The sequence below is a fragment of the Ornithodoros turicata genome, chromosome 7 (assembly GCF_037126465.1).
Source record: "Ornithodoros turicata isolate Travis chromosome 7, ASM3712646v1, whole genome shotgun sequence".
NCBI classification, from domain to species: Eukaryota; Metazoa; Arthropoda; class Arachnida; order Ixodida; family Argasidae; genus Ornithodoros; species Ornithodoros turicata.
The window spans coordinates 24,907,106-24,927,263 of NC_088207.1; the positions used below are offsets into that span (position 1 = coordinate 24,907,106).

Sequence of the window (20,158 nt, forward strand, 5' to 3'; positions counted from 1 at the left end):
CAACGCGTATGCGGGGCAGCAAATTATTGCCGCGGTGCGGGAGAAGACGCCTCCGCCTTCCGCTTTTCCTTGATCGCGACCAACCAGGCCGCTGCTGCAATTCGCGTCGGCCAATCAGGTGGTCAACAGAGATTGCGTCACACGCTTGCTTTCGTCCGGCCTCCCACGCAGTTTGGTGCACGTCGTCAGCGTCGATATTAGTGAGTTTTAGTATAACGCCTTTGCGTACGTGAGGGATAGCACAGAACCGACACGAACCGACGCGCAGAAGGCGACATGTCGCGCACCGTCGGTCAACTTCGGTCAACGTCGGTCCACTCTTATTTTCTTCTGGCTTCGCACGCAGGAATATAGCGTGGTTGTTCGGCGCAATGAGCAAAGCTCTGCTTGTGCGCGTGCGCAGAACTACCTACACTGTCCCTTACGTACGCAAAGGCGATAGCGTACGATATACTAAAACTGACTAGCGTCGTCAGCGTCGACATCTTTAGTGAGCAGAACTCGCCATACATGCCGCGCATACTCGACCAATCAGGATGTACTTCGCGGCAAGAGCCCACCGCGCCGCGTTCGTGTTTCCGCGCACGCTCTCCCCATGCGGGTACGCGACCCAATTCTGCCAAGCATGGGCAAGCAGACGACTTGTCCTCTGAAAGCTTGTGTGCTGAAACCCTCAGTAAGTTTTAAAAAAAATTCTATAGATTTTATTATTTCTTAACACAATACGATAAAAAATATTTACCATAAATACAGCTCAAAGGCACCTTGGCAAGTTCATCAGGCAAGATATCTCTCCTATACAGTGCACACTGTATTCTGTGCTTGTACACTGCCGTTTAAGGCACGCGCGGTACCACCATTTCAGAATGATGGCACACAAGTTTTGGCATTGTGCAACGCTCACTCAACTTTCCAAGAGTCCCGCACACTTTCTAGAACTGTCAGAGACAATTTACATTTCACACACACACACACTCCTGTACACTTTTGCGCAATAAGCGTTCCGCTCCTCTCAACACCACGACACCTTGGGCGCACAATCCAAGTCCGTCCCCGACACGGCAGAAAGCGAGGAAATCCCGCTATTTCGATGACTGCTCGGGTCTGAGTCTTCGCCACTGGTACACGGCGTACAGGGAGCTGTGGATGAGGTAGACATAGACCACCCGTCCACGGGTTTACCCTTGTGGCCACCGCGAGAAAATATCTCCTTTAGAGTCTGTATGGGATCGTACTTGTCCACTATCTCAAGCACAGGCTGTGACTTGAGCAACGCGGACGTCACCGTAGGAGACAGCCTCCCGTCGTTCGCCGCGTCCAGCTTGGCAGACCCGATCAAGTCCGAGCGGCGATCCGCGCCGTCGGAGTCAGGGTGATAGGTCTCTCTCGAGGATTCGTTTGTTGGTTCGGGGTAAAGTAAGGAATGTTGCTGTTGAATGTGAGGTGGTGGAAGAGGTAGTGGCACTTCGTAGCCGTCGGCGTCGACTGCTGCCTCGCCGTCGCACAAGAGTTGGAGGTATCTGGATGAGTTGTTGGTGTTCTGAGGGCTCCTGGTATTACGGCCCTGATAAGACGGTAAGAGAGGTCGCTGGATTATGGCGGATAAGGCTTGGTTTCGCGTGTTGCGAAGCGGGTCACAAAGCTGTAACAAAGATAAGACATTGCGTGATGTATAAATGATTACCGAGGGCTAGATATTTCGAGAAACGTATGTCTGTGGAGAGTGGTACTTCTATGTACAGGCTGTGTGCATATAAAGCATACCCACAGAAGGACGGCACAGCCGTTTCTCTCAACTAACGCACCTCATTTCTAACACATTGTATCAATGCAGTTACAGGAATAGAAAAATTTTCGCGGCAAAGAAAAAACAAAAAAATGCGACCAAAAATTCATTTATAAGATACCAAATCTGGGACTCGTTGAATCACATGACATAATTTCAAAATATCCAGTGCAACTATCAGAAAAAGGCCAACATCCGGTGTCATCGATTGATTGTATGTGTGTGATTGTAAATATTCATTATTGATGACAATTGATCTTTTTTCGGATAGCTGCCATATCTGAAGTTATGCCATACATGTTCTTTACAAATCTCTGGGCGGCTTTACACGCGCTTTATATAGTGTGGGGAGGACATGACAAGCGCCAGGTTTATTATCTTATAAATGCATCTTTCGTTTGGGTTTCGTACCTGGTCCGCCGTAGTCGTAGAGCCGGTGCAGCTCCGTAAGCTATCGCCCTCTTGCGATGACAGCAAGGAGTTCTGTTCAGGTGCGTTGCAATCCTTGCTAGTGCCTGTAAGAGAAAACGCGCGCGTTACTTCTACATGCGCTGTACTTCAAAAATCTGCCAAGCAGAACCATCTGTCTGCTTTAATAAATATTTTATGCAACGACAGAGTTTTGACAATGATCCACGCGGACAGGCACACTGGCACAGAGCCTGGAACGCGCCTCGTTGGAGCTATATAGATGTCGCATCTGGGGAACTTGGACCACGTTGGACGCGTCCTCGGCCAGGTTCAGAGCCGGTGAAAGATCGGTTAGAAAATTAATATATGAATACGTTTCCCTAATTCTGCGCTGAGCCGACTACCCCAGGGCCCAGATCCTAAACTTGCCGTCATCCGCGCGCTAAATGCATCACTTCGCCCGTGATTCGCCACGAGTTGTCAACGTTTATTTGAAATACCGGCCTACAGAAACAGTTTTCGCGTGCTGCCTTGTGTCAACTTGTGTATGAACTTGTTGTTATCCCATAAGGTGCGTTAAAGGAGCATGGAAGTGACATTTAACGTGTCTCGAAACCTGGCTTCATCTGTGCATCTATCCACCAGGAGTTAGCATGCAAAATATTTTCGCTCTGCGGTGTATTGTCAGTGGGCAATAAAACTCACAAAAGACAGTCGGAGAAAGCAGTCGCGGACCAGAGACACGAGCCTCGCGTGACGTAGGAACTGCTCAGTGCCTTTTTCTTTGTTTTTGCTTCTCGGCTCACGAGCCGCTTCTACATGCTTGAGCTGTGCCGTTGGACGTGACTGGTTACGTGCCGGAGCCCGTGATACGTCACGACGTCTTCTCGTTCGTCGATGCGCTCTTTGCATGTGGGGAAGGTTTTTAAAGGTGTGCGGAACAGAGTCTTGCGCGTGCTCTCTAGGTCACGTGCGCTCATTGTTCTTTCGCAGGAGCTCAATTTATTCGTTGCAGAAGACGCCGCAGCGAAAAACAAAACATATTTTTGGGGTGACTTCCATGCTCCCTCCATGCATCACTTTAGGTCGTGATTCGCCACAAGCACTTCCGCGAGCCAACGAAGCGGCATGCATATTTCTTCCTAAAGCTTTTTGGACTTGCGCGGTCCTGGGAGCTTTTATATTTGCTGTCATGCAAAATACGAGAAACGAACAAAGACGATAAATAAAGAATGATGTGGTGGCCGAGGTTGAAAAAAAAAAAAAAAAAAATGTCAGAAAGAATATTGCCGACTTTTTGAGTTGCGGGCCACAGATTTGCAAAGTCATTTTGAGCAACCCCCATTCAGAGAAACTGCAATTTTACACTCAAACTGCCAAAATTCCATACCAATTTCAAAAACATAATATCTCCATAAAATATCAATGTGCGGTCCAAGGTGCGCCCCAGCGGATATAAATCGGACGCACCACGGAGCCACTTTCGAGTTCAATTTGGACTTCTTCCAATAAATTCTACGGATCAAAACCCTGTCCCTGGGATATCCTAATATCCATCTGTGGATATCCACTGTACATTACCTGGACCGCGATGTGTAGTTGGTGTAACGCGCGTTATGGGATGACGACAAGTTGAAGATCGGGCTCTAGGTCTTTTAGGGTGACAAGATGGCGCTGCTTGATTTCTAGAAAGTCGAGTGCTCCAGAAGAGTCTTGAGGAGTAGGAACACATCTTGCCAATAGATGGCTTGTAGGTTTTTGAGAACCCTCACAATATGGAGGGGCTGTCGTGGAACGTGCCCATGGCTTATCCGGAGCACTTCTCTACTTGCTCTGAAGCGGTCGAAGTTCAGCATTACATGTTGTATGTTCTCTGGCACCCTACATGGTGTGCAGCCTGGTGAGGGAGCTATCCTGATACGGTGCAGAAACACCTTGCCAGAAGGACAGTTCAGCAGGAACCGATGACGCTGTGGCTCCAGTGGTTCGGGTGTCCGCAAAGGCGAACTTCGTCTATCGAGTAACAGTCTACCATATACTAAGCAGCCACTTTACTAGGGACATTGTTTCTAATATCTAGCAGGGCATCCTGTTGCTGCCAGGAGCGTCTGGCATCGAGGCATAAACTCCACGAGATGTCTGCAGCGCACCCGATGTAGCGCCTTGCCGCACGTCCTTCTGGTTTGACACTAACGGACTCGAGGCACGAGCAGCATGCTGTGCTTCGTAAGGCGCTAATTGGTTTAAATTCCTGATAGCCTGGAAGTTATTTAATGTCACGCACATTGGCTTTGCCTATTGCGACCGATTTGTATGGTAGAACGTGTTGTGCACTCGCAGATTTCCTGGGGATAGCAAAATGACATCTGTAAATTTTTTCTCGCAGCCATGGGTGTAGGTAGCCATGGCACGCGTGGATCAAAAGTACACCGTTCCCCACAACTGCCATAGCTTCCCCAGTTCTATACGAGCCTGAAGATGCGCCATAGTGTAACACATTTTATTATCCTGTTTCACGAACAGCCAAACACAACAAATCAAACCGGCTCACCATCAACAGACCTGCAATCAAGCACACTTTACCGCCACCACCACTGTTCATCCACCTCTTCCATATGCAAGCAAGTTAAGTGCAGAAAGAACACAGGAGCAACAGACATGTAAAGCAGAGGGTAGTTGTCGAAAATTCGAGCTGGGCACGTCATTTTCTACATTGTGCATTGTACAACTTCACCCCTTTTGCATCCTCATCATCCTTTCATATTGCTATATATAACGCCAGATATAAGGAGTTTATGCGGAATAATTCGAAATTCTGGGGCTGAAAACGTTGAAACATACGGGCATTTGTGCAGGATCTTGTGCGAAAATTTTCTATGCGTTCAATGCGTTATCCTTGAACATTGCTACAGTACAGCAATCCGTACAATATCTGGTATTCCCACTATGATCACATCGGCCTCGGTATAGCTTAGTCGATAACGCGTAGGCTTTCTAAGCTCAAGATCGCTACTATACTAAAGCGGAGGCGACACCACACGTGCTGTCGCAGAAGCATCCGACATACCCTGTACTTCGATTGAATGATCATTCAATTGAAGTATGCAACTGGGCGTTATGAGAGTTGCGTTGTGTTTGTCCTTCTATGTTTAATTGCCTCATCCACTACAGCGTACCATGTACGTTTATCCTATATAGTACACGACGTGGTCGCGCTGCGCAAGCAGTCAACGACGCCGTCTGCACCAGGGGTAACTGAACGTCCTCCCCTGCAGTCAGCATGTTGACCAGACATCGACAGAGAAAAAACGTTCACTATGCTGAAGCTGGAGAGCTCTGCACAGAATGTGAAGGCTCATAAGAGGGCTCCCCACATGTCTTCCTTATCGAGGTAGTATTGGGGCGTCAAGTTAGGGTATTGCGGAACTAGCCCCACTGTCGGCATAGTATGTACTTAGATAATGGTCGCGAACTATAGGCACTGTGTGGTAACGTTGTTTGCAACGTGCAGTTGTTTCCTCTACTGTATCGGAACAGTCGGGGTATCAGTGCACCGTCATATGGCTCTGCTTCCATAAGGACTTGGATCCACTTAAAATTTTTATTATAAATCTATATACCAGGGCCCATTCATGAGGCTTCAGGCGACTAGGCCTTCTATAAGACCGTATAACCGGCAGAAAGTTCTTCGATGGGTGCTATATGGTGAACACCCTTAGTCGGCATTGAGAAATTGGAGGTAAAACCTGCGCAAGCATTGCAAGCCGTATTAGATGCAGTCTAAATACGTTATTTCATACATTGTAACACGCAGCGCCCAATGTTGTGTCATGACAGTGAAATGTGCAGGAAACAGAGGTTCAAGACCACGCATGCAGTGCAAAAGTGCAGGAGGTTTCGAAAGCAAGCAGCTACCTGGCCGTGGTGATGGCAAGGGTCGCGGATAATGCTCTCCTTGGTAACCTAAATTGTCAATTCCACCTAGACCGAAAGAAGCCACGAGGAAAAAGATACGTAACGTTGCATTATGAACACACACTAATTCCTAAAGCCATTCCCTGTCTAAGATATTGCAGCAACAGTTACTATTTTCTAGCAAATATTTCTCAAACCATCGCAGACCAGGTACTGACCTGTGAATGTGTGTCCGATGTAGTTGTGATTGTGAACAGCAGTCATGAGATTCGTGAGCGAAATATACTTCTGCCGCAAATTCTGCAGCGTATCTAAGCAGAAGGCGAAGTCTGGTCGCTCCTCTGGATTGTACGCCCAACATCTGAGCATGAGGTCGTGCCTGCAAGGCAGAAATAAATAGTGCCTTCAGAGTAATCGATGGCTTTCATTGACTAACGAGGTTTCACAATTTCGTTGTTGGAGATACATTTTTCTATGCATTACCGAAAGTCTTAAGCTTTCTGATGCATACATTCTACGACATGAAATACGAAAACTACACTACGAAATACGAAAACTACTCTAAATACGAAAATGCTTTTTGTTTATAGCCAGGGTGTGCAAAATTAAATTGTAGCAAACTGCAATCAGGTAAACAATCCCATAGGCTTAGACCACACATGTTTAATGCTGTAAACATTTAATTATGAATGATTAAAATGATATGTTATGTTATCAGTCAAGCATCAACGCGACATACTTCCCAAAGGTAAACTTTATTCTAGTGAGATAAGAATTCTTATGCTAGCATGTTGGTTATGGCTCTTATAACCCATAGCGTAAATTCGACAGTACCAGGTATACCAGCGTTTCGGTTAGTGTTTGCCCTGATGCCGTCCGATTTGTACCATGTATCAAATGGGTAGAGAAATAATATTTTATAACAATAAAATGACATAGATGTATATCTCAACAGCATAAATTGAGTAGGCATCTGAAGATACAACAGATAGTCCAGAGCTGGAAGCATTAGCGCGCTGCTCTGTACTGCTTCTCCTCCTTTGGTTTATTCGTACAGGAGTTCCAATTACCCAAAGACAACGGTATTAACGTAACTTACAGGTCATCTGGGCAGCACTCCGGGTTGTCCAAACGGCCACCCTCCCGCACGTAATGCAGGACTTCGAGGTTCGTTCTAGCAGGATACGGCTGCTGCCCTAAGGTCATCACTTCCCACAGCAGAACTCCAAACGCCCTGTACGATAATTATCGGCCTTCTTACAACTGATAATACGCACTATGGAAACATGTTTCGTAGAAAGGTGATTAGATCTCTACCAGACGTCGGAGTGATTTGTGAAGACACCGTCCACCAGGGACTCTGGAGCCATCCATCGCACTGGAAGCAGTCCTTCTCCTTCCTTGCGATAGTAATCGTGCTTATAAATGTCCCTAGCCAAACCGAAATCGCCGATCTTCACAATACGAGTTGCCGGATCGGTACTCGACACCAAACAGTTCCTGGCTGCCAGGTCTCTGCAGAACAGTAAGGGCCAGTGTGACACCAGCATACGTGTCTCTGTACATGTACAAACAAAATGCACTAAGGCATTACCTGTGTACAAAATGCATGTCCTCGAGATATCTGCATCCCGTTGCGACATCAACACAAATACTGAGTAGGTCGCCAAGTGTCAATGAGCTGGGTTCGGTCTACAGGGAGAAACAAGAGCAACATTGAACAGTCACACTAGGGCTGTGCTTTCAACAGAGGGCATTGATAAGGGCCCTTAGCATTCTTTCAGTTACAGCTCGCTTGACCAGCATACTTGATAGGTACCCTTATCGAGGGCTGCATCTGTGAAGCTAACTTACCATTGTAGGCCTGTTGTTGCGTAGATAGGACAATAGGTCACCACCTTCCATCAGCTCTAAGATGATAAAGTGAAGACTGGTGTCCAAGGAAATTCCGAGTAGTCTCAAGATGTGCTCGTGCTTGAAGTTACTGCAGTACGAAACATATACTATGCATCAGCTCAATAATGCAGCTTGAGACATGCTCAGACACGAAGGCAACCTTCACGTTACGGGGACCGTGCGGGGATAACCCAGAAACTCGGCTCACCTCATGAGTTTGGCTTCCTTAAGAAACTCTGCCTTCTCCTGGTCTGTCGCACCTTTACGAAGGGTCTGGCAAAGTTCCGTGAACAGTGTGAGTAAAGTACGGGAACAACGGTGGTGCGTTGCTCTGATGTTGAGCGGATGCGACTCCTTCTAGCAATAATAAATAAGTTCAAAGGGACACTTACCTTGACAGCCACTTTTGTTGGAGGTTGTCCCTCCCCTCCCAAGTCATGCGCGATTCCCTCAAACACTTCTCCAAACGCACCACTTCCGAGAAACTTCGTTAGAATAATCTGGTCCCTTTCGATCAACGGCAGCGACGCGAGGATCTCGTCGGAAGGTATGTCCCTGCATGACAGTGCAGCACTCGTTACGCATCTTGCAGGTAACGCAACTTCAATCCCCGGGTACTATCCCGAACGCTGTCCACTTAAACTTACCCAAGAGCATACAGAGCATTGTTCTGCTGTATGAAGTTTCCGTGGTGGGGTAGTTCACTCAACGTTGCTAGTTCCAGGTCGGCTCGGATGTCCTGGACGTTTGCCTGCAGGCTTTTCTTGTCGTTTTCTCTCCTCTTGTGAACTACGTGTTCATGAAATATGTCAAAAAGAGAGCAGCTTAAGGGGAAGCCATCATAAAAGCTTGAGATCCATCTTATTCTCGCAATGCTAAGCTAGAGTACCCACTGTACAGTGCCTGACTGTATGTAAGCGTTTAAAGCCTAATGGAATTAAAACATTCTACTGCAAGGCCGTGCTCCAACTTCTGTAACTAACGGAAAAAATGCGATGGGGGGGATACATGGTATTCAGTCGCGACCTCCGCGTAAAAGACAGCATGTGCAATATCTATACCGTTTATGTTTATAAGTCCCAAACGTCGCCACACCAGCATTGGACAGCTGTTTCGACCTTATTAGGCCTTCATCGGCAATGCGTAGGTGGGCGACGTTTAGAAAGTTACAGGCGCTCAAGACCAACTACTGCACAGAGTGATGACATTATCAATCCTACTTTGAGGAGAGAGCCGGGCGTACGCGTTTTCGTGACGGCGGTCTTCACCACCGTCACCACCACCACCATCGTGATGTAACCAATGCGAGGTATCCCAAAAAGGCGTACGTCTTCCATTTTCAACAAATCAGGAGAGAGAACGTCATTCTGATTGACGGTTAGCAAGGATTATTTTATATGGTCAACTTTTTCAATACGCCTAGAATGCAAGCATAACGCGAAAGTCATATTTTTTCAATGCAGACATGTACAGTGAAAAGAATCTGGCACATCCTGTTCTTAATCTGAATACTGAATTGTCCATAGAGTACGGTACTCAAAAACATGTCCACAAGCTGCTCTTACCCAAGTAAAGTGAAATCAGGGCTACGCTGACAAAGAGCAGGATGCCAAGTACAATGAACATGATCACGCCACGCACTGGATCGCGCTCGGCATCTATGATAGCTGGAAATAAATTTTAAAAAATATGGTTAAAGGGGCAGTTAAAGTGCAAAAATTTCTAGTCGCGGAATGAAAGGTGAAGTTACCTTGACACTAACACAAAAGGAACGGGCTTCCGCGGAGAGACCGCAATTTGCGCTTTCCCTTTCCTTCTCAAGAAGCGCGGCAATGCGGAGAGACCTCGGATTGGTTTGAGGAGACCAATGAGAGCCCGCTCCGCATCGTCGGCCTCCTCTGGAAGGAGAGGGAAGGGGAAAGCGCAAATTGCGGTCTCTTTCGGTTGTAGATCACGAACGACGCAACCGGTGAATTCAGTTTCTTTTGAGTTACTGTTAAGGTACCAGCATCTTTCATTTCGCAAGGACAAACTTTCAGATTTTAGTGTGCCTTTAACAACAATGCAGCTGGAGACATGTAAAATCTTCTGATTGTCACATACCTCCTGGATCGGGAAGTACAAAGAGTTCACTAGGGTCGCTGAAGTTTCCTGCACCGTACTCATTCATGGCTTGCACCCGAAAGATATACTGGCTATGAGGCTCCAGGTTGCGGATGATCCAGTAGTTGTTGGTGCTGTTGTACGCTGTGAGCCAATCTGACTCTTTCCGCACGCTTTGAGCCTTGCCGTCCTCTGAGTTGTCGGATACGGTGTTGACCGTTCTTGAAGAAAAAGGAGAAATGAGTGTCTCGTTGAAACGAATTATTGTGGTGTCGTCGCCGAATGTTAGTAATGCACACGTCAGTTTGTCTCTGCGCAGAGAAAATATAGAGCAGGTCCGCCCACAAGGCAGCAACAAGGGGGCTTTCGTATAGATCGGTGGGGGTCCACCATAGAAATCATAAGGCTAGAAGAAAAGCTGGGAGAGGGAGTAAAAGAGGGAAAGCAAAGGACTTGTATGGAGGCGATACTTCTTCCCAGCGCCGAAGCCTGGGAGCCGCCATGATCTATATGGACACGGCCTTTCAACGCATGAACGCCAGTCCGCTTCGGCATCCCTGTTATCCAATCCAGTATCCAATCAAGGTCGTGTTTTTTTCGTTTACGAAATGTGTTTCTTTGTCTGCTTTCACCATGTGTGCTCTCTATTCCGTAAGGAACGGGTATTGCACTACTTAAACCTTATGCTGCGACATGCGAGAACGGCGCACGGGGCTTGTAGGGGATACCGTTCGTAACATGTTAGGCCTTTTCTACCATGGCGGCTCGCTTGTTGAGAATCTAGTTGGATTCCAGTTACTATGAGAGTTCTATGGCGTCCACAGAGGAAACGAACGTGCGCTTCAACCTTGAAACGTTACCCCCTTATTGGGAGGAGGTACCAATCAGGTCGCTCATTGGGCAATAGGAAAGAGGGGGAAATCGGGGAGCTGCGCAGCCTGCTGCCCTACTTGTATAGCGCATTGCCATCACAGCATGAGTACCATGCTGTGAAGGCATACCAGCACCGGCTAGAGGGCTGCAGATTTGCCCCAGATCCTCCGTTTTCCATAGCTGACACGATGTTAGATTCAGGATTACTTTGTGTATTTTGTGTTGGTATGCTGTGTACATTACACAGGGTTTTACAGTATATCGTTGTAGGTGTTGCATGGCCCGAGCGCGTTATGCGATGAAGTTCTGTTTTTGCAGCATACGATCAACTGGATCTGATTAAAATATAATATGGAGACCGAATATGCTCTGGTTTGCTACACTTTCAATGCGCACACCTGCACAGGCATCACTATCGAACGTATCGTAACGCACGTTAAATGCGTCACCGCTCGTGATTCGCCACGAGCTCTCGTGCGCGTGCCAATCACAACGCTCATTTTCGCCACTCCAGCTGACTGCTCGCCACCTAGCGCGCCCCAGCACAAGCACTCAGTGAATGATAGTAACAGCAAACGACAGGTATATTTCGCGCTACACTCTTAAAAATGAACTTCACCACATAGCACGCTCCTAGCCAACAATAATCCCGAATGACAACGTTCTCGATCCTGATTTGTTGAAAACGGGAGGCGCCAAAATGACGGTGTGCTAACGCATTGTCACTCTTATCAGCCGAAATGGAATATCTTGGAACGTGCCCGGATCGCAACCATCATGTGTTGAGAAGCTAGTTTGCTGTTTCTGCTATTGTGATAAGGTGTTGTCACATTCCTTGTGTCTTGTGTTTTTGTATTTAAATGTGTGTTGCAAGTAAACTTCTGTTAGTTGGAGTCAGCAGTTCGTTTGTGCACTTCCTCGTCCGTGTCCCTGGCTGCGTTCTGTTTATCATTATGTACATTTACCAACTACTCCGCATTTCTACGCTCGTTCTTATGTCACTGTAAAATAAAAAAAAACACGACAAATTTCTGTATATAACAAAATTCTGTAGTCGAGCCCGTTTATTACGATATTCGATATAACGATAACTCCGATATTACAATCACATTGCTGGTTCCCGTCAACTCACCCACTGAAGTACATGTGAACAAGACATCGATATAACGATCGCCGCGAAAGCGCTTGCTCGCGTACTCCGGGCGGCCAGTAACACGCGTGAAAATCGAAAAGCAAGATTCCACCTTTTAATTGAAAACAAATTACGGTGGCATTCTCAAGAGTATTAGCCTCCATAAGCATTAAAGTGAGAAGGCCGTGCCTTTATCCGCGCATGACTGCTGGGGACTAGATTTGACGAGGAAAGTCACGAGGCTCGACCCGAAGTTGCACGTGCTCGACGGATTTTGTAGTGGTGCAAAACTTTCTTGCAAGGTACCGTGGCTTCCAAAATGTGAGTTGGCAGACAGTCGCCTGTCGCCACCCAAACACGCGTCGACGAATCATCCGTGGGCGATGCGCGTTCCGATGGACAATACACATCCGATAATGAGAATGATGATGACCTCGGCCCTACATGAAGCAATGGACGAACTCGTCGATCTCAAAAGGTACGGACCCTCACGTGGTATCGGCGGGGATGTTGTCATTGGAAAAGCTTTCGACACACATCTGTGTCAATTTAGAGCTAGATAAAAGCTTTTGCGCCCGCATCAAACGCGCGCATGTTCAACGGCGTTGTACTTGTGCCGTTCTACTTCGTTGATGTGATCCCGACCGACGATTTCGCAAAATCTCGTTTTTAACGATACTCTGATATAACGATCGGATTTTGCGTTCCCGTCAATATCGTTTTAAACGGGCTAGACTGCATCTACACGCATATCACAACGCAAATTCTAATCTCGAAACCAGTCGGCGGGCTCCACCTACTTCACTTGTAGCATGTAGACCAAGTACTCGCCGCCATTTCGTTGTACTTCTTCCCACTCCACTTGGTAGATATCCCGCCCTAGGTTGATGATACTCGGACTTTTCGTTTTGTCTGGCCTGTCTCCCAGCGTATGAAACGTGAAGTGTCCCACTTGCGGCCAAGCGAAGGTCTTGTTGACGGAACTTCTGTACGTAAGCCTCATCCGTAAGTTGTAGTCGGTCTTGGGAAGGAGCTTGCGAAGAGGAAATATGTAGGTCCGGTTGGGGACCGTGGGCTCGGTGGTCAGCTGTTGCCACAAGGAATCTCCAGCCTGAGAGGTAAAATTTCGTGTCATTTTTACTGTCCCTTTCCCGCAGAGTACTCAGAATTCGGGAAAATCATTTCATGATTCCTTTAATTGAATTTAACAGTTTCATTGCTCCAAATGAAAGCAACTATCGTTTAGTTACTGCACTCTGATAGAAAAAAAAAAAGAGTAAATTCCAGATGCTATGTAGTAGGTCGAGTCTCTTTTCCCGCGTGCTAGGGGACTGGCCTCTGGCCCTTCTTCAAAGTAACGGGAGACTCACAGTAACTGAGACTCACATGTGTCTGAAAGCGTCTGAAAGTGTCTGAAAGCACAGTTCCCTTAGAAGCATCTGAAAGCGGCTAAATCTGAGACTCACATATGTCTGAAAGCGTCTGAAAGTGTCTGAAAGCACAGTTCCCTTAGAAGTCGGCCCAGGACGTGCATTCTCCCAGGGCGTCAGTCGTGACGTTGCCCACCTCTGTGAGGACGACAACGGCGAGCCCTTTCATTCACCACCACCACCACTACCACCATCTGAGTCCCACGCAGCCTTTCCTGTGAAGGACCTCTTAGAGGCATGCAAGCACCTCCTTATTGCTGCCCGGTGAGCGGGCAGAAGCCTTGTCACAAAAGGGGACACGCTTTGTCTTTTGTCACGTGGTTTCTCCACGCTCTACCTCCTCTCATGCGAAGAGACACACTGTCATAGCGTATTGCCGTTTATCTAGTCGCCCAGACTGAAATTACTTCGACGTTTTAGTCCTCTGAACTTGAGATGTACTCCTCGGCAAGAGCAATAGTCCCTAAGTTTGGAATAAGGTGTGCGCACTCAGTCTCCAAATTAACTAATCGAGAACTAAAATTCCTGCTGTTTTTACAATGTAGGGGAAGCAAGTATATGCCAAGCTGGTTTAGGAGACACTTTCACACAAAATATTCGGATTGAAGATGTTACAGGTATCAAGAACCACAAATTGGACACATATTCTAATTTAATCTAGTCTAGAGACATATGAAACAAGAAAGGTGGTACCTGATAAAGGACACACGGTAAAAATGATTGCACTGTGGTTCCTATAAATGCCGACTCACTTTTTGATGCTCCAGGCAATGGCTTACAACGCTTGGAGTTCCTGGAGCAGTCCACGTGACGTCCATGTCGTGGGACGTAACCCTGGACATGGTCAAGTTTGCTGGCAGATTGTGCATGGCCACTGTCACGGGTTCACTGTCACTGTGCTTATCGCCGCCCTTGGAATATGCTCTCACCTGAAACGTGTCATTCATTGCTTTTAGGCAAACACCGATGGATAATCGAACAGTAACATAACGAGCCACCAAGGTTTCCTTACCAAGACCTGGTACTCTGTGCCTGGTGTCATGTGTCGGAGAGACAAAAGGTATTCATCCGTGTGCTCCTCGCGTGGTGTGTGCGACATGGAATGCCAGCTGGTCCAGAAACCGTGTTGACACCAACGGACCTCGTAAGAAATAGGGTGTCCGTTTGGTGTTTCTGGAGGGCCCCATTGGACGTAAATCGTTGTCGGGGAGACCACCTCAACAGCGACGTTTGTCGGTTGACTTGGAACTATATGGCATGTAACAGAAGGGCCATAAGTTATTGAACTATGTAGGCATCTCTGCGTTATGCGTAGGTGTGGGTTCTACCAGAACACCATATTGCAGTCCAGTAGACGATACATATCCCAAGGACGTCCATGGAATATTGGAAAATGGATATTCCGATATTCCTGGGACCTTCTGAGAGAGCCAAGGAATAACCATGGGACGTCCGGGTGATTATGCTTTTACCCAACAACGATGTCCCACGAACATCCATGGAACATCAATGGTAAGATTTGGGACATAAATAGGACATTGCCTAAACCATGCATATTTTACTTTAACATAAGCAAAATTTTCTTACATAAAAAAAAAAGCACGACAAATATTGAGCCTGAGACATGTTTATATGTTGTACTACTATGCTACCCAGTGGGATACCCACATTCGATGCCAGCAGGTACAGATAATGCAGATAATTCGATGCCAGCAGGTACAGAAGCAGATACAGATTGGGATGCCAGCAGGTACAGATATGAAAAGTAGCACGTTCTAGAATATGCTACTTCTCTTATCTGTACCTGCTGGTTCCGTTACAAGAAGTGATCTCAACTGAACTGAAGTTGTGAACTATTATCCAGGCTTACATACACTACAGGTCACATACATATGCGTAAATCGAACGACGATATACAGTAAATTCTCGATATATGAGCGGACAAAATCTCGTCTCGTCTTGAAGTCGTTCAGAAATCCAGATATTCACAAATCGAGAGTTTGAGTGACTATATGGACTAAAGTGATACAACGACAGAGCCGGCACTGCGAACCGTTGTAGCGCAGACGAAACACGTTGAACACAGTATTTGTTTTTGAAAATACTCAGTAATAATGCTTTACCTCATCGGTATCGTGCTTGCTCAGAAAAGACATTGACATGTTAACGTATCACTCGTAACTTTTTTTAATTTTGACCCAGCGGCCGTTGTGGCACACGGTCCTTGGTTTACGGTACGTTTGAGCAGAATACAGCGGCGTTCGGTAGTGTAATCACGGTAGCCGGTAAAACATTATTCTCATAATACATTGTGTGAGCCAGCATTCTAGATACGAGAGCTTAAACCTCGTACCTCCTTCGTGGGTCATGAAGACAGCAGGCTGTCCAGGTGGAGACATTCCAATACTGTAGAAATTGCTCATGGCGACCATCACGCTGTAGTTGGTAAACGGCTGAAGGTTCCGAAGTGCTACCGTCGTGTTGTAAGTTACCTAAGCACAAGAAGACACGCCGTGCATTCTACATATAGCTGACATTTCGATATAATTCCAAAGCTTATTGGCGCTGATGCTCACCAGAGTACTGCAGCCGCTCATATCCACTTTGCACTGCCACGTGTTTCCTGGGGAGATCGGTCCGTAGAAAAGGGTATACCTAATCGAAGCCCTGGATATTTTGCTGCAGACTGCAGGCCGTTTCGGTTCCGCAAGTTGTATGACAAGTTCTCGGGAAGAAGCACGTTTTAAACTTGGCAGTTCCACCGCCTCTGGTGGTAGTAGGCAAACAGCATCTGCAGGTTGAAAGACAGTTCGTCGAAAGTCGTCCCAGTGTACATCCGCGTTTGAGTTCATTTGTATCGGAAATTTTCAAGATACAATATTTGCAGCAGGGCCGCAGCGAAGGCCTGTGAAGAGCTTGTGGTATATGCAACCAGCGAGGACACAAGACCTTGGCACACAAAACGCGGGTAAAGTCTTCAGCCGTGACTTCAGCATAGAGTGGGACATGTGAGGCACACAGCATGTGTACCTCTACTGACAAATATAGCTTGTTTATGCTTTACCGCAAAAATGGTATAGAACTCCTGAAAACGCTGAAAGACTTCGAAATACTGACCGGGGTATGGCTGCAGATGTTCTCCGATGGCCCGTATGCCTCGTATGCCATGGACATCTTCCGACGTTACCCGACGTTTGTGGTGGGCCGCTACGAGAGGTCTCCCAGAGGAAACGTCCGTTATAATCCCGTACGTAGCCTTGTCTACGCTGTAAATCTTTCCAGTGGAAAAGTTGGACCAGTAGACGTGGGAAGTGTCGGCTGTTAACGATGCCGGAGGGAGCCCTGGAGATTGGAGAGTAATGCAGTATGCAGCTATAGAACTGAGACTAAAGGACCCGTCTGTTTCCTGTCATGTGGCATTTGTTTCACAATGCCTATTGCTTATTATCAGCAAATAAGTTTTGATGTCGACTGCAATTAGCTTGCATTTAACCAACACACAGATATACATTAGATGATGATGAGGTGGGCGATTCCCCGCAAGAGCACATAGATGTCACCACGTCTTCAAATTTTCGCCATCATTTCGAATGCTTCCATTATCCCTCCTGTTTTGTTGAACATGGGACGCCTACGTTTTTCATGGCACTTTGCATTTACGTGAATGGTCGGAAGGGCGTACGCCCTGCTCTCCCCTTCAAATCAGAAGTATTAACTGTATCATCCTGTGCTGTGGTACGCGGCGAAGTTCTGATGTTAAAGTGCAGTGATGTCTTCAAGGCACGTTTTCGAGAAAACCGCGTAATATACGCACCTGCATTTTGCGTATCTGTCGCGTTGACGATGAGCGAGCAGTAACAGCCGTCCAAGTCCGCTGACCAGATGTGACCGAACTCCCCGTCCACCCACAACACACGGGGACGGGCCTTATCGGAGCGATCCAAAGTGACCGTATTACCGACAGTTGCGTGTGGATCGCAGTCACACGGTTGACTTCGTTGATGGTCCCTTCTGTTGCGTCTGTGGTACGACACCCCACCAGAAGGTGAGCGGCGAGCGAAGAACGCCCTGGGGTAGGACCCGTCCGTGCCGGAAGTCATCAACGTCACGAAGCCGTGGGACGTCGTGTACGTGTACAGAAGTGAGCTGCGACGTGGAGAAGTAGCTTTGTTAAAACAACTAGAAAATGTAGAACAAATGTCCTTGCACATATATCCTTTAGACCAGTGGGTTTCAATATTTTTTGTTCTCTGCACCCGTTTTGCCCTTCATTAAAGCGTCATCTCCCCCAAAATGAACTCAAAAGTAACACTACGTATGCAAATGTAAAGTATTTTATCGCTTCATCCGAGTGTTTGAAGTGAATAATAACGTAATGATAAGACATCGACACTGAAAACATAGATCAGGTCCCAAGGGTTACTAGATTTATAGGAGAAACATGAATCCTGTAGCACTGAATTCAACAGGAATTCAACAAATTAATAGCTGACAAACAAACCGGACGCCTGGTTTGGGCACTGTATAAGGGTCCAGTGGTATAAAGTCTCTATTGCACCATACAAAATACATTTGTTGTGCGGTGTATTGTCGCTGCGCAAAAGAATTTACAAAACAGAAATTCTCAGAAACTAGATTCAGCCGACCGGCACGGTCCCCATGCCCGTTTCTTCTTTCGTCCTTCTCAGCTCGCGCGCTTATACCCGCTTTCACTGCGCCGGCCTCCGTCATGAGTCACGTGGTCACTCTGCCAGGGGTAATGTTGACGTCACGAAATACCCTCCTCCTCCTCCCGTTCTCTTACACGTTCTTTCAAGGCGTAGATGATTTTTGAAAGGCGTGCACAACAGCGGCCTCTCTCTCGTGCGCTGAAGGTCACTTACACTCGTCGCTTTCTCGCAAGAGAACATTTTATTTGTTGCAGAACACGTCGCTGCCCGAAAGAATAGAATTATGGGGGCACGTCAGTGCACCTTCTATATAACCACAGTGGAAGTGAAAGAGACACATTTGTGTGCTAACTATATCACTCAGGAAACAATGGCGATCTCCGGGACACAAATGGTGCGGAGACATTAAAGAGGCATACGTACCTAGAAAACGGATCCACCTCCACTGACGTAATGGGAGAGCTACTGTTGAGTACGCTGCTCAATCTGTAGCCTTGATTAAGGTCCATCCTTACGATGGAGCTTTGCTTTGTTGACCGGTCAGTTTCCGTCCAATAGAGGTATCGACCGACCCAATCGACTGAGAGACTGGTTCCACTAAACGGGAGGCTGTGAATCTAGATGGTTGGGTTAAGAAGGTTCTGTTTTTTTAAATCAGATTTACTTATTTCGTTTCAATGTTCATATAAAGCAAAATACAGAGAACGCAGTCAGAATGAACAGCTCAAGTTCACTAAGCTTCAGTATTAAGTATACTGACAGATCCCAACAGAACGTAGAATATGACTTTTTCTGTAGGCTTGTTCTGCATTGCGTTAAAGACTTGCTTTATACTGCGTTAACGTTGCTCGCCGTTTGCGAAGAATATAGTAGTTGAGAAATCGTTATGTAGCAGACCTAGAAGAACTACTAGAAATTGACTGCTAAGATGCGCTCTGCACTGCGATCACCCACGTCAAACCAAATGCGGTGTACACGGCAGATATACGTATATGCGCCGTTTGGACAAGCGGAATGCAGCATTGCGAGATAATATACAGTAGAACTCATGTGCATGCGCCGTCGCACGCGAGTTGTCCAGTCACAAAGCATGACAACATCGCCAACAGGAACGAGCAGGTTATGCTGCACACTCTGCAATCGTTGAAGGGACATACGTACAACCTCTTTCCGTAACTGCGTGTAACGTGGACGATGAAAACTGGTATTGCGGGCCCGAGAAAACACTGTCCGTCAAAATTATGCCCCCCAGGGGCAGGAGAATCCAGGGCCGAGCAAGCACATGCCCGAGGATACGCCAGCATTTTACCGTGTACGCATACACAAAAGAAAAGCAAGATCGAGGAGGGGCTAGACGTTGACTGTTTCGCGAATTGCTTGAATGTCTTGTATGCTACCTTAACAACGGGAAAGACAGTATAAAACCCAGTTCGTACCACGGTGATGTTGGAGCCGTCCAGTCCAGAGGAAACGAGCAGACCTTTTTCTTCGAGCCAGAAAACACGCTCGTCTTGTGCCAGGTATGCGACCGCTACGGGATGACTGGCCTTGCTGGAAAGCAACATCTCCTCGTGGCAGTCAACGTCCGAAAGTTTCACGGCGTCCGTCTTGGCGAGAAGCAGTCGTGGGACCGGACGCTCTTCCGAAGTGCTCAAGTGGACCACGTCGCTCATTGGTCCTTCTCCCGTTTCAGTTGCAGCACCGACCTGTGAGGGAAACCACATGTATCAAAAGTAAAACGTGCATAATTCATTTCGAGCATGAGGCCTGTATCCCTTAAAACATACTAAGGAACGTTATGTCTGTGTTTCGTGTCTGCTATCTCGTGTCTTCAGAGTCATACAGAATTCATGTTATTGCACACTACTTGTTTCACATTGTATTCCCATACATTTTACAGCGATAATCTTAACGGCTCAATTTCCTGAAGATCCTGCCCTAT

The 20,158-nt window shown here is 47.0% G+C and overlaps 1 protein-coding gene across 2 annotated transcripts in view; it reads right to left on the reverse strand.

The window, feature by feature from the left end:
* Nucleotides 1–677: 677 nt before the first annotated feature.
* LOC135400637 (proto-oncogene tyrosine-protein kinase ROS-like) overlaps nt 678–20,158 on the reverse strand; it is an 82,715-nt gene continuing 63,234 nt past the window's right edge. The window contains exons 24-45 of one of the 2 annotated variants that reach the window (XM_064632466.1): nt 19,653–19,922; nt 18,640–18,833; nt 17,361–17,692; nt 16,664–16,888; nt 16,123–16,337; nt 15,900–16,038; nt 14,559–14,794; nt 14,299–14,475; nt 12,917–13,227; nt 10,112–10,332; nt 9,574–9,675; nt 8,656–8,797; nt 8,401–8,563; nt 8,217–8,281; nt 7,967–8,096; nt 7,707–7,804; nt 7,430–7,627; nt 7,212–7,346; nt 6,331–6,491; nt 6,113–6,178; nt 2,198–2,301; nt 678–1,642 (exon numbers count right to left, since the gene is read on the reverse strand). In XM_064632466.1, coding sequence (XP_064488536.1) covers nt 1,013–1,642; nt 2,198–2,301; nt 6,113–6,178; nt 6,331–6,491; nt 7,212–7,346; nt 7,430–7,627; nt 7,707–7,804; nt 7,967–8,096; nt 8,217–8,281; nt 8,401–8,563; nt 8,656–8,797; nt 9,574–9,675; nt 10,112–10,332; nt 12,917–13,227; nt 14,299–14,475; nt 14,559–14,794; nt 15,900–16,038; nt 16,123–16,337; nt 16,664–16,888; nt 17,361–17,692; nt 18,640–18,833; nt 19,653–19,922 — 4,314 coding nt within the window. In that variant the 3' untranslated portion in view covers nt 678–1,012. The remainder of the gene's footprint in view (nt 1,643–2,197; nt 2,302–6,112; nt 6,179–6,330; nt 6,492–7,211; nt 7,347–7,429; nt 7,628–7,706; nt 7,805–7,966; nt 8,097–8,216; nt 8,282–8,400; nt 8,564–8,655; nt 8,798–9,573; nt 9,676–10,111; nt 10,333–12,916; nt 13,228–14,298; nt 14,476–14,558; nt 14,795–15,899; nt 16,039–16,122; nt 16,338–16,663; nt 16,889–17,360; nt 17,693–18,639; nt 18,834–19,652; nt 19,923–20,158) is intronic. The other variant, XM_064632468.1, reaches the window with a different exon arrangement.